This window comes from Phoenix dactylifera, chromosome 8 (assembly GCF_009389715.1).
Source record: "Phoenix dactylifera cultivar Barhee BC4 chromosome 8, palm_55x_up_171113_PBpolish2nd_filt_p, whole genome shotgun sequence".
NCBI lineage: Eukaryota > Viridiplantae > Streptophyta > Magnoliopsida > Arecales > Arecaceae > Phoenix > Phoenix dactylifera.
Window position 1 is genome coordinate 24,880,476 of NC_052399.1, and position 13,299 is coordinate 24,893,774.

General features: G+C 34.6%; 1 protein-coding gene across 5 annotated transcripts in view; it reads left to right on the plus strand.

Moving 5' to 3' along the window:
• Nucleotides 1-13,299, plus strand: part of LOC103715340 (ubiquitin receptor RAD23d-like) — a 33,727-nt gene that overhangs the window by 4,497 nt on the left and 15,931 nt on the right. For 2 of the 5 annotated variants that reach the window (XM_008802931.3, XM_026807785.1), the window contains exons 3-5: nucleotides 10,187-10,249; nucleotides 12,733-12,815; nucleotides 12,938-13,000. In XM_008802931.3, coding sequence (XP_008801153.1) covers nucleotides 10,187-10,249; nucleotides 12,733-12,815; nucleotides 12,938-13,000 — 209 coding nt within the window. The remainder of the gene's footprint in view (nucleotides 1-10,186; nucleotides 10,250-12,732; nucleotides 12,816-12,937; nucleotides 13,001-13,299) is intronic. The other 3 variants (XM_008802932.3, XM_039129347.1, XM_039129348.1) reach the window with 3 other exon arrangements.

Here is a 13,299-nt window from a genome sequence, read left to right on the forward strand (position 1 = left end):
ACAGCTGAATCTGAGCAGTTCATATAATGTAGCGATCATTGGTTTAAAAAAAGTATGAATGACAGGCATCAAGTGTTTTCTTTCAGTTTTGAAGATCAATATGTGTTGCTTTTTCCGTAAGAAGCTATTTTTTTCCTTTTAAATTTTTGTATCAATAAGAGGTTATGAAGGAAATATACCATGTAGATGGAAAAAGTTATATATTGTTTGGTTAATTGATTTTAAGAGGAACTGTGTATAATCTGGAAATCTATTTATGAATTTATCTAACATAGTCAACTTTCCTTGCTTGGTTATTGCATTTCAATTACTGTATAGCCTATGTCTTGCAGGTAAGTGTGCTACCTATCGAGCCTTGCCTTCTAGAATCTTTGACAGTATCAAAGCAACTTTGGACTGCTTCTGATGCATGAACTTAGAATGCCTGAATAAGGTTGCTTTTGATTGCTGGTTAAAGGAGGGTGAAATGAAATAATGCTCTTTTACTCCACTTATTCCACTTAACTCACCGAAAGGTAAAAAGTCCATTTTTTCCAAGGGTAAACTTGGCATTTCAAAAATTAAGTAAAGCCACTTTTCCTCTTAACATGGGATAAACTACTCCACCTTGTATGGAGTAATATAGGACTAATGATGGAAATACATTAACTATTTACTTAGGGTTAACTTATTCTGCAACCAAAGTTAGCCTAAAAAATTGAGCCTTTTGATGAATATTGATCTTGAAAATTGAATCTCAGAGAAAAAGGTCGGGGTTAGACTTGAGGTTCGAAAACTTGTTCTCGAGCTTGGCTTGGCCAATGACCTATGGTTTTTGTTGTTTTGATGGTTTTGATTTGTTGTCTAGGGTTTAGGGGTGGCAACCGGGTTAGGTTGACCAGATATGAGTTAGGTCAGATATATGATAGATCAAAATCTATCAAGCTGATCCTGACTTATTTATTAAACATGTCAAAAATCCAAATCCAAACCTGATCATTTTATTAAATAGGTAACCTAACTCGACTTACAATTGGTTCAATCATGTTAAAAGGGTTAAGCGTGGGCACCCTGCTAGAGTTTTAGCTAGTAAATAATAACAATCATTAGAAATTAGGCAAATTTATAGAAAAGAAAAAAGAAATTGTATTGGATATTAGGATATCTTCTATCTTTTGGAACCTTTGGATGCATTACAGAGTAGCCTTGGGGTGCTAACTTTCAAAGATTGTTGAGAGTTATTAACAATGAAAAATGATAAAAAAAACTTGAAGTTAGATGTAAAAATTAGAAAAATATTTCAAGTTGAAGTTAGGAGTAGAGCTAGGGGCCAGAAGGAGCCATACTTCCCCTTCCCCCCAAACACACACATGCGCACAAAAGAGACTATAGGAACATAATGAAAGCCGGCGCCGCTAAAATTTTGAAGCTACAAGCACCACACCCTCATAACAGATCATTTGTTAATAATTCCCCTCTCAATTACCGATTTGTGACTAATAACCTCTCCACCTCATCAATGGTTCCAGGTTTTCCCATCTATTTATCCATCTGTTTAAATATAAAAAGAAAGACAAGTAAAATAGTAATCTTTTCCCACCCAATCACTGAACCAACTGTTCCACATCTCTCTCTCACAGACTCTCTAGATTTAGCCAACCTCCTCTTGCCTTGGTGGCTAGGGGCTCTTCCCTACTATAAACATGGCAATTTAGCAAGGGCTCAAGGCGGCACCACCCTTTCCACCCTTTTCCTCGTCACACTCTAATAAAACCCATTTTTCAGAACAAGAGTCATTATAAGTAGGAGAAAGAGTATTAAATGATTAGTAACCTAGCTTTCCCTTTTTGATTTCAAAAGAATCTTTTTTAATGAATAAAAGAGATTAAAATTTCTTTATGCCTTTCTTAATATAAATTTTTAGGTGTAGCATTATTTCGTTTTCCATTCATGGACTTTCTAATTGTCATTTTTTGGAAACTCGTAATGATTATGTTCATTGTCTAATTATCCTAGTTATGATACTACCATCTTGATTTTTGACCCTTCAATGAAAAGAACTTTAAGAAGCGAATTGTTTAATACACCCATTTGGTGATGCACTTCTATTGCAATCCTTTTTTTAAAAATTATTTAGAGACAAATAAATTTAAGTATATCTACCAGAAGGCAGTGCAATTGATAATTTATCTATTATTCCATACTGCTCTAAATATTTTAATATTAATAAATAAAGAAAGTACATTTGTAACAACTATTGGTATACATATGGATCTATGTTGACCCCTGCCCTCTCCTGATTAGCTTTCAGTCAAACTAAGCCACCAAATCTTACTGATCTACTTCGCTGTATTCAGTTTCAATTAGTTCTATGTTGACATTTTTTCTAGCTTCTTTAATTTTTAATTTCAGTTATACAAGAAATTTTTGTCAATCAGTATTAATGAAACAAGACTAAAAGAAATGAACAAAAATAAAATCTTTATAAGTTATTTTTGTTGTATGTATTGAATAGTTGTTTAAATAATTAGCATTTAATTGCTATAGAAAATTTTCTGTTATAAGCAAATAAAATAACAACTACAACGAAAATATAGTAGAAGTTTTACCTACACAATCTTGCCATATCAATGAACTTTTTATCTTTACATATATTTACATCTGGGACTCCCTAGGTGAAACCTCTCACTCCACCTGTGGTTAATAAAAGACATTCATTATCATTTTAAAACCACAATGTTGTTTGGTGAAAATTTGATCCAGCAAATTTACATTATTCATTCCAAGATCTTAATAGAGCAGGATTGATATGTTATCATTTTAAAATTATAGCATCTTATTCGGTGGAAATTTGATCCACCAAATTTACGTTATTTATATCCAGATCTCAATAGCAGGAAACATGTATGTAGGAGTTATTCATTTTGAAAACTCTGATGAAATTTGAAACTGCCCCCGGTTTCTAAGCTCGATTCTTTCTTCAAGTTTTCTTATAGTACATACTACCCCACACTGCTTCCCCACACTTGTACGTGCTCTTGCAGTCATTCCTGATTTTGACAAATAAGATCAAGGTAATACTTTTTGTTTTATTGGCTTGAATCTTAATTTTGATTTTTTTATTACTTTGTGATGTTTCCAAGATGTTAGCAAGGTCTATAAGATCTTTCCGAAGTAGTTCTAATTAAAATCAATAACATTATAACATTTTAAAATCGCTTGCATTTCCTAAATTAAAATCAATAACATTGTAACATTTTAAAATAGATTGCATTTCCTAAAATGCCTTAGCCAACATGACATTCTTGGGTACGATCATATAAAAATTCTGTTTAAAGGCTTAATTTGTAACCTAGGATCATTTTAATTCAAAATGATGAGTTCTATCCTATATTTGTTAGTTGCAACTAGAATTGGTAGTTTTAGTTAGAACTAAGAGAACTAGACGAATGCTAATTTTAGGTAACTTGGCTGAAATTGGTAAAACAAACAAAGCTAAGGCAGTATCAAATCCTTTTTGGTTAAAAATTTTAGTTTTCTTTGAACTTTTAAACCTTGCATTTGGTTTTGGAATTGTATGAGATAATCAAGGGACAGGGGATTTCAATTGAGCCCAATATCAAAAGTCTGGGTAATTCCTCAAGTGCAAAGAACTAATCCAAAATAAAGCATGGAGATCCATTGTTCATGAGAAAGAAGATTGAAAGAACAAGTTTATTAACTTATCTTCTTCAATATGCTAGGAAAGGGTTCGCTCAGTTACATATAAGAATATAAAAATAATGATGCTAGCAAAAGGGTATAAAATTATGGTAAACAAAACCCATGAAGAATAGTTTTTTGTGCAATTTCAATCCACCTGGCTACATATAAAAGAAATAAAAGAATGACAATGCCAATAATAGAGTAATTAATAATAAGCATATTCCCTGATGAATAATTTCTTGTATAATTACAACCTACATGTATTACACCTCCATTTTTAAAGAGTTGATACTCTTTTTTTTTTCGTAAATACTATCACAAAAAATGGTTTCCTGCAGTATCTATTGGTGACTGGAATCATGTCAACGATCTTGCAACGTTACAGGATTTTAAGATAACTCATGGGGAAGATTCCAAGGATCAAGGGGTGCAAGGAAAGAAACAATGGTTTGGATTGAACTCACGCAAGAGCATGGATCATGAAACTAAATACATGTGGCATCTAAAATTTGTGTTTCAACTAAATAATGAATAGTTATCTTGAGTTATTTTGTCACAGTAGTAAAAGCGTGAAAAGGAGAGTTTTCTTGAGTTATGTTGTGATTTGAATATTTAGTAAGAAATGATTGGAAAATATAAGGGTAAAAGAATTATTACAGTTCGAATAAGAGATAATGACCCAACTGACTTAGAGTTATTGGTTTAGAGTCAGCTGAGTTATCGATTTAGAGTCAATAACTTCTTGTTCTCTACTATGTACTTAGTTTGAAATGTGTGTGTGTGTGTCTGAGAGAGAGAGAGTTATTTAAAGTTACCTTGGTGCAATAGTAAAGGTTTGACATGGTTTCCTACTTTTTCTTCCAAGATTGTGAATTCTTTCATTTTGTAGGAACCTGTCTGTAATATGTACAGTATATTAGGTTCTAACGGGATATGAATCTGTGGATTGTAAGAGCTTTATCGATTTCTTTCACAAGTTTTTAAAATATAAAGGGAATGTAGAAATTGGAAAAATGTTCAATGTAAAGTAAATGAAAAATAAAAGGCTATACATAGAAGACTAGTTTCTGACCTCATAAACCCATATTTAGAATGTCTGCTGAAACATCATACATTAATTATTCAAGATGTTTAAGTACTGCCTATCAATTCAATTATCTTTTTAGGTAATTTCTTTTTGAATAGTCAGATTTTAATAAATGGTTGTAAAAATTATGAAAGTTTTCTTTTTTCTTTTAAATCTAAGATTTCTAAATTTCTTTCCCTAGTTTTTATAAGTTAGAAATGCTAACAGGCTTGCCAATTTTATGTGCTCGAGTCTTATTAATGATATGCTTTTAATTCTTAAGTTCATATAGTCAAATGAATTATAGAAAATGGAGCCCCACATTATTCAAATAATAGATAACATGATGGACTTGGATCTTATGATTTAAAGGATAGTGTGTCTATAATATGGATATGGATCTTGTGATCCTAACTGATCTGGATTCAGGGTTGAGGTTTGGAGCCATTTTGATCTTGATCATTAGATCCCGATTGTGGATCATAGGATTTTCACAACAGTGAGACTATTAAGTGAAAACATGAATCAGGTTGCATTTGCATTTTTTTTTTAATTACTTCACCTTCAGGCCATGATATCCTGGTCTGGATGAGCCTATCTGGTGCATCTAGTACACCAAAATAATGCCTTTCATTGTGTCACCCCAAAACCATATATGACGTAGCTGAACCAGACTCATAAAATCCAGATTATGGTCTACAAATGGTATGAAGGTGGTTAGAACTGACAAATAGGGACAAAGTTCTAGACATTTATAGTCACCTAAACTTAACTTTGTTACCTCTCTTTGCAGGATTGGCTGTAGTTTTATGATAAGCCTCTTGTCAAAAGTTGCACAGGGTTCGAATACAACATCATCCATAAAGGATGAATATACATTTAGTGCTGATTGCAGTATGTTCCTGAATGGATCAAGCATTTGATCTACGTTGCTGACTTTCTGCATATGGGGTTTCATAGGTTGGTTACAGTAAATAGTCTCTTGTTGGTCTTATAACTATTCCTACCTCAAGATATCAGTAGAAAAATAGGGTAGCTACAAGATGAGGCAATAAAGTACATGCTGTAATTAAATTAATTGAAATAAAATGACTTCTTATGAAAACCTAAAAATGGTATACTCACAAATATTTTCCATATCTGTACATGTATATGTGTGTGTTGATATAATGCATCTATAGTTACATATATTTGTATATATGTACATTGAAGATATGCATATATTCTAAGAAACACAAACAATGTCATTTATAAGGACTTTCATTCTGTGAAAAGTTTATTATTGCAGATGACAATCCAGCAGCAATAGTAATACTGCCAAGCTGATATAGGCAGCTTAAAGAATGTTTGATAATTTTCTTTTACAAATAATTGACATCATGAGAGTTTTCATCAGGCAAATAAGTTTATGATGATGCATACAGATGCACTGTTGATCTCTCTTTGTTTGGTTAGGTGACTTAGTCTTTGGAAGTATGATAATGTTGAAAGATCTTAATATAATATCAGCCAGTAGGTCTACTTTTCAAGGTTCTGGGAAATTCAGGATTCTATTATTCTAAGACTAGGGAAAGTATAGATGGCAGATTTATCTATTTTTCCACAATTTTGTATACAAGCACACATGCACAAAACATGCATGCATGTATGTTTATGTCCATGAATATAGATAGACGGATAGATAAAGAGATGCATATATAGATTTATTCAAGGATTTACATAGTGCTGTGTGCTGGTCCATACTGACCATACCGGATCGTACTAACAAGGGACCAGTACTGGCTCCAGTACCAATACCTTATCGGCACACATCATTTCATCTCTTTTTATTTTTTTCTCCTGTGCAAGTACCAAGAGGCATATCATCTGTTGATAAGGGACATTTACCAGTATCAAAACTTCAACCCTTGGATTTATGATTATCTTTATGTTCATCGCAGTCATGTAATTCTAGGTTATTGTTACTGGATAGCTAGTTATTAGAAAGTAAGTGTTTTTTTCTTAAAGTTGCATGAATTGAAGGAGTTTGATGGAGGAGCAGTTCTGTACATGTACATTCAATTTCTTGTTTAATTAGGCATGTGACAGATGCATGATATATGATAAGTTATTCTGCCTAAGTTAAAAAATTGGGCTGTTTCGATGGCAGCATAATCTATGCTTGGAGTATTCTCTATATGACTTGCAGTGAGAAAGGTGTTAGGCGTAGGAGGGAAGGAATTCCTCCTACTGGCAACGAATCATAAAATCCAAAAATTTGGATCCCTTATATCACCTTTTGTAAGAAATCTGGCATCCCTATTTTTTCAGATTGCATGATCTGGGGGATTCCCTTATGGCAACCTTCTCCTCTCTTACAGCTGCCCATTATCTCAATTTCAGCCTCATGTGGGGTTTTCTGCTGGACAGTTTATATATAATCATTCAAACAGTCCCTCAATTAAAACTAGACACGCAGAAGACAGTGCTAGTTGGTATACTTCTGAATTCTGATGTAGTAAAATGAAAGGAATCTTTTTGGTTGAAAATTGAAATGAGTTAAAACCTCAAATGAGGGGTTGGTTTTGGCTTGAAGCTAGTTAAAACTGATTTGTTTCAAGTGGAACGAATTGGTTTAAGGGAAAACTTAATCTAGATTTTACAATAACTCGCCTAGTGCTCGACCCATTTAAGTAACATATAATATATCTGGAAGTCCTTCCATCTTTTTTATAACATAGTTTCCATTTCAAATCAAATTTAAAAAGACCACAGGAGTTTGTTACTTCCACTTTGCTTCTTTCAGAACTCCCTTAAGTATGTGATGTCAAGTGCAGCACATGATGATGTCAATATAAATACACACATACATAGCACATGTAACAATATGTATGGATCATGGTCTGCCTCTTGGTATGGGGCGTACCATATTGTATTGAGAGAAAACTGGTACAAAATTTATCTTTGCATCGGTGCAAGCCTTGTACCGCCTTATACCGAGGTGTACTGAGGTGCGTACCGGCTCATATTGAAGCATACTGACCTGTATTGAGGCGTACCGAGACAAAATTGAGAAAAATGGTTAGAGAGCTATTTTGGTATAGAGTGTATACCGTACCGTACCGTCCGAACTGATAAGGTACTGATATGGTACCTGATACTGAGATTGCGAACCTTGATATGGGTAGTTATATATTTGAATATGTGTATGTCTGTACATATTTGGATGTATGTATGATGTGTATGTATATTATATATACAGAATTTGTATATGTGTGTATGTATATGTTTATGTATGTGCATGTATGTATATATGTGAATATGTAAATATGTTTGTTGGACTGTTGGTATGTATTTCTTGTTTGTACCTTCTACTAATTGAAGGTGGTTGTCTTAAACTTAAAAAACGTAATAACCTAACTTAACAAAATGCAGAATGCTATATACAATGAGTGAACTTATGGGAGGTTATGTTTAAAATTAATGTCTAAACTGGTCGGATATAGATATTGACACAGGACAACTTAGGGGATGGCCTGCAATAGGAATTGGGCCTAAGAAGTGGGAGGAATTGCGGCAATTGCCTTGCTGTCCTACTGCAAAAAATAGGGCATTAGTGAATAATTTTGTGGATTAAAGGAAAGGGGAAAGCTATCTAGGTCCTTCCTAGGGTTTAGGGAATAGAGTGTGGTGTTTGGAGAGCATTTTAAGTTTGACATTGTGAGCTCAATACTGTTTTGAGATCAAATTTCAGGTCGCACTACATATTTCTGCAGGCTAAAGCAGGAATTTGCTAAAGGAGAAAAGAGAAAATAAAGGAAAGGGAGTAGGAAAGAGTGAACACTTTCTTTTTAATAACACAACTTATATAAATCATGACATCCTTTCACTATTTCAAACTGCATATATGGAGCCCACATGACCCAAGGTAAGTAACCAAATAAAATAGAGGAAAAACATAACTTGGAGACCAAATGACTTAATGGCTTGGCTACCAAGTAACCTAACTTACTTTTGAAAAAAAAATATTACTTGGACTCAAGCAAGCAACTTGTAAGTCAAGTAACTTAAGGGCCAAGTATTCTAATATCGTAACTTTAAAACAAATGCAAACTTAATTTATGAATAAATCTGGACCATTCATAATTCAAGGTCTGTGATTGTTTCTGTAAGAACTCCATGTAGTAGGACAAGGGCCTAAAATGCCCTCCTATGTTCTTGATCGAGCAATTGGAGTCTTCCATCAGCATGAATAAATTTATGCACAAGGTTCTAGAAGGCAGTTGAGTTATGCAAGTGGTTGTGCTACCACATTGCTTCTTGGAGTTATGTGGCCACTTTGGTTGTTGGGACTGTAAAAATATCAGAAAAATGTTGGAATGGCAAAGGAAGAAAATGAGTAGAGAGGTGGTGGATGTGGATTTAGTGGGAGGTGTGTAGGGTGGAGGGTGGTGGGATAAGAAGGCAGATGAAGGGAAGGAGGATAGGGAGGGTAGAGGGGATGAAATATGTGGTGATGTGGTAGTGGATGAATAGGGGAAAAGGGTAAGGAGAAAAGGAGGTTGTCAATCAGCACAAAGAGAGGAGCAGAAAAGAATGGAGGGAAGAAATTTCATTAGGAGAGAAAAGAAGAGAAAAAACACCTTCCCACTGCCCTGGCACCCAAGGCACATCACTTGCTGTCCATTATGTTTTCCCATTACCAACATTCTCTCTTCAGATCTCTCATCATTTTTTCTCGCTGCTCTCTTTTAGGGCAGGAGGATGAAGGGTTAAAGGGAAAGTCCCTCTTAAAGTCCATGCGCAAACTGAATTGAGTCTGCTCGACCAATGTACTGCCTGGATTGCATATATGGAGCTGTCTAAGCCTAGACAGGCAACTGGGCGACTGCTACGCAACACAACTGTGTGCTGGGGCTACTTTGGCCTTACATGCAGTAGCCAAAAGGTTACATAGGCTGGTTTTTAGATGAATGTATGATTGTAAAAGTGTAGGTATTCGTTCTGCGAACTTCATTGACAAACACTGGCAGGGAAGTTATAGTCTATTTTACTTTAGAAACATATTGCAAGAGCTATGCTCTAGCATGCCTGAATTTATTATAGCACTTGATTCCACCTAGATGATCAGGATCCATTAAACATGGTATAAGGTCATGATAGGCAACATTAAAACCAACTTCTTATGAAATATGGTGATTGTAATATTTGAATGTGAAATTTTAATTCTTAATAAAATTTGAAGTTTATTGTTCTGGGCAGTTGATAATTTGCTTACAAATGAATGCTTTTTGCTCATAACTTATCTATTTTTCTTCGCTTTAAACATTTGTTTGATGTTCAGCGTTGTTTGTTTTTAAGATTTTGATTCGACTTAACACACATTAAATTATTATATTTTCCAGCATATACTTGTAAAGATATTTTAAACTGACATGTAATCTATATTTTTCTCAGATCAAGGGCTCCACAAGTGGAGCTTCAACCGCTACAAAGGCACCTGCAAATCAGGTAAAAGAGGTGATCATTATACTCACAAAATGTACACACAATTCAAATCTGCTACCTTTTGTGGATGGCAAATTACGAGCCACCATTGATGGCAACAAGAATCGGCAATTTGTGTTTTACAAGGAGCAAATGCTTCTAAAAGTTGTCCATGCTATCTATTCTTTGATTATGCCATACATTGGGGCTGACATAGACCATTATATTTTTTCAGTAAAACCTTTGATGTCTAACTTTATGAAGTTTGAAATTTGATGCTTTGAAGTCCAAAATTTTATAAGTCATATGCAAGGTCGGTAGAACCGTCCTGAACAAGGCAACTCCGGCTATTTTGAGCTTTTCCAACGGCTCACCGGGACGGTTCCAGTGACAGAAATGAAAACCATTGCCGGAGGCGGAGAAGGAAAGAGAGGAAAAGGGAGAGCGGGGGGGGGGGGGGGGGGGGGAGGCCGGCGCTGGGGCAGCAAGCGGAGGCCGCGGCCATTCCACTATTTCGTTCGAAACAGGAGTTTGACTGCTAAAAAATTTGAAATTTTTAAGTGAAGTTTACAAATCGCTTGCCGACTTTACTTAAAAATCATAAATTTTTTAATTTTGCAATTTTTAAGTGAAGTCGACAAGCGATTTTCTGACTTTACTTAAAAACTGTGAAATTTTTTTAGTGGTTGAACTTCTGTTTCGAACGAAACAGAGGAGCGGCCACAACCTCTACTGCTGCCCCGCTGGCCTCCGCCGGCTCTTTGCTGGCCTCCGTCTCTCCGCCTTCTCTCTCTCTTTTTCTCTCCAATTCGTCCTCTCCCCCGTCTCTTCTACTGTGTCGGTACGGGCTTGGCATGGCACGATGCGGGCCCATACTGACTCGCCCTGCCGGGCAAGTGGAACCGGTTTTGCCAACGTTGGTCATATGTTTATGCATCTGTCCAGATGTTTTACTGAAAAGCTGAACAATAGATATAACCATTTCATGGCCAATGGAAAGATTTGATTCTTCTTTGAAGTCTTTGCCCTTTTCCAAATAAACTATTCATCTATTTAATTATACTTGATATTGCTACTTAAAAAGTAACATTGTAAAGATTTCTAAAATAAATTTCATTCATGATTGACGAATCAGAATGAAATTTGGGACATGCGAGCAAGAATCATGTGATTGCACTTGCAGCACATATGGCAGTGCATTTGACTTCTACAATTCATGCTCTGTGCAATTATGCAATGCATTTGACTTCTGCATTAATGTTCTGTGAAATTTTAGTCAGTACGAGTCATTTCAGTATCTAGGAAACACATGATACAGTGTGATAGTTTTAGTTTAGAAGTATGCAAGATCATGTAAATCAATTTTCTGCTGCAAAATTAATGACTTCTGTCTTAATTTTCAATCCATTTTTGCATTATTGTCAAATTGTATAATTTTGTCTGTGATGCAGGCAATTACTTCAACTTCAAAAATTGTATGGGGATTTTGAGAAAGAAAAGTAGAATTTACTATTTATGACATAAATACCTTATTTTTCATGTTGCAGGAATTAGACATTTCATTTCCATCAGAACAAAATCCTGTTGACCTTTGCCATGCTGGTGTACTCACCCATATTCTTGATCTAGCAGTTGGAAAAAATTGTGCAATTTATGTTTAAAATTTTTGGGTGTTAAAATTTTGCAAATTTTTCTTATAAAAGTACTTATTCTAAATTTTGGAGTCAGCTTTTTCACAAATTTGTGCATTGATATTCAAAGCTTGTGCAACCTCTGGCAGACAATTGTCAAGGGTTGCAGGGGTGAATATTGAGGCATGATGGGGCATAAGAGCATATCCGCCCAAAAACATATCCCATTCCTGCAAAAAAAAGAGAAAAAAAGAATATTAAATTTGCAACTAGTATAACCAACAATATTTTATTCTGCAAAATTCCCAATTTATATTGGACTGTTCTTTGCTACAGGGTTTCCCTTGTTTTTGCATCTAATTGCACTAATTAATTTTTTGTTGGCCGTCTGCTGCAAGTTCGCTGACATTGTAGTTTTAGGACTCATGGGCAGTCTGTTTTTATCATGCAATTAAGTATAAGCCAGGGTATGAAAAATTGATTTCATTTGGGCTGCAATCCTGGATGGTATGGATTAGTTTTTATGTTTTTGAGTAGTTTCGCGGTATTGGCCAAATAGTAACAAAAAATTCCAAAATTTTAAAAGAAGGAAAAATATCATATAAATAAAAATAGACAAGCTAAGATATTAAAATATTATTTTCCTTTTTGTCCACACATGTTTTTTTGGCGTTGAAAGGATTGTGCTATACATATTTTTATGCATGCTATTGTGCATCAAGATATGAAGGAAATACAGCAATTCCCCAAGTATTTCAAGTGACTTTAGAATCCATACATGGTACAGACCTGTTATTTTTAACTAATAAAATGCACTCAATCATCAGTGCAATTCAGATCTTGAACTTATAAGAAGCATTCGTGGTTTATTCCTCTTCTGTGTAGGCCCCATCCACTAATACTGTGCCACCTATCCCTTCAATGCCAGCATCAGCTCTACCTCAAGCACCTGCCACAATGTTGGCTTCGTGAGTTATTTATCAATCACATGGTTAATTTTTATGGCATTAATTATGATGAAATACTTTTATGCGTCGGTGTTCAGCCTACTATATACCATGTTCTGCTGTTGGTTCACTTATTTAAACAGGGTTCCTGCAAGTGCACCTACTCCAACTGCCACAGCTGCCCCAGCTTCTGCAGTTACTGTGTCGTATGTTGTCTTTTACGCTCACTTTGTAACTGATATACTTAATTTTTTTTTAATAAATTAATTAAGAAAATCATCTTATTGTAACATTTTGCTCATCTCAACAGTGTAATGAAGGCTAGTTTGTATTGTTAAGCATCTTTTATTGTGTAGCGATTGGCATGATCTTGGGCTGTTATTTAGGGTATGTTTGGTTTCAAGAGAATCTGTAAAAAAGGAAAAAAGAATTATTTCTATAAAATGAATTTTTTTTCCTGAAATATAATAACAAACTTTTAAACTTATCAGTTTTTCAAGGAAAG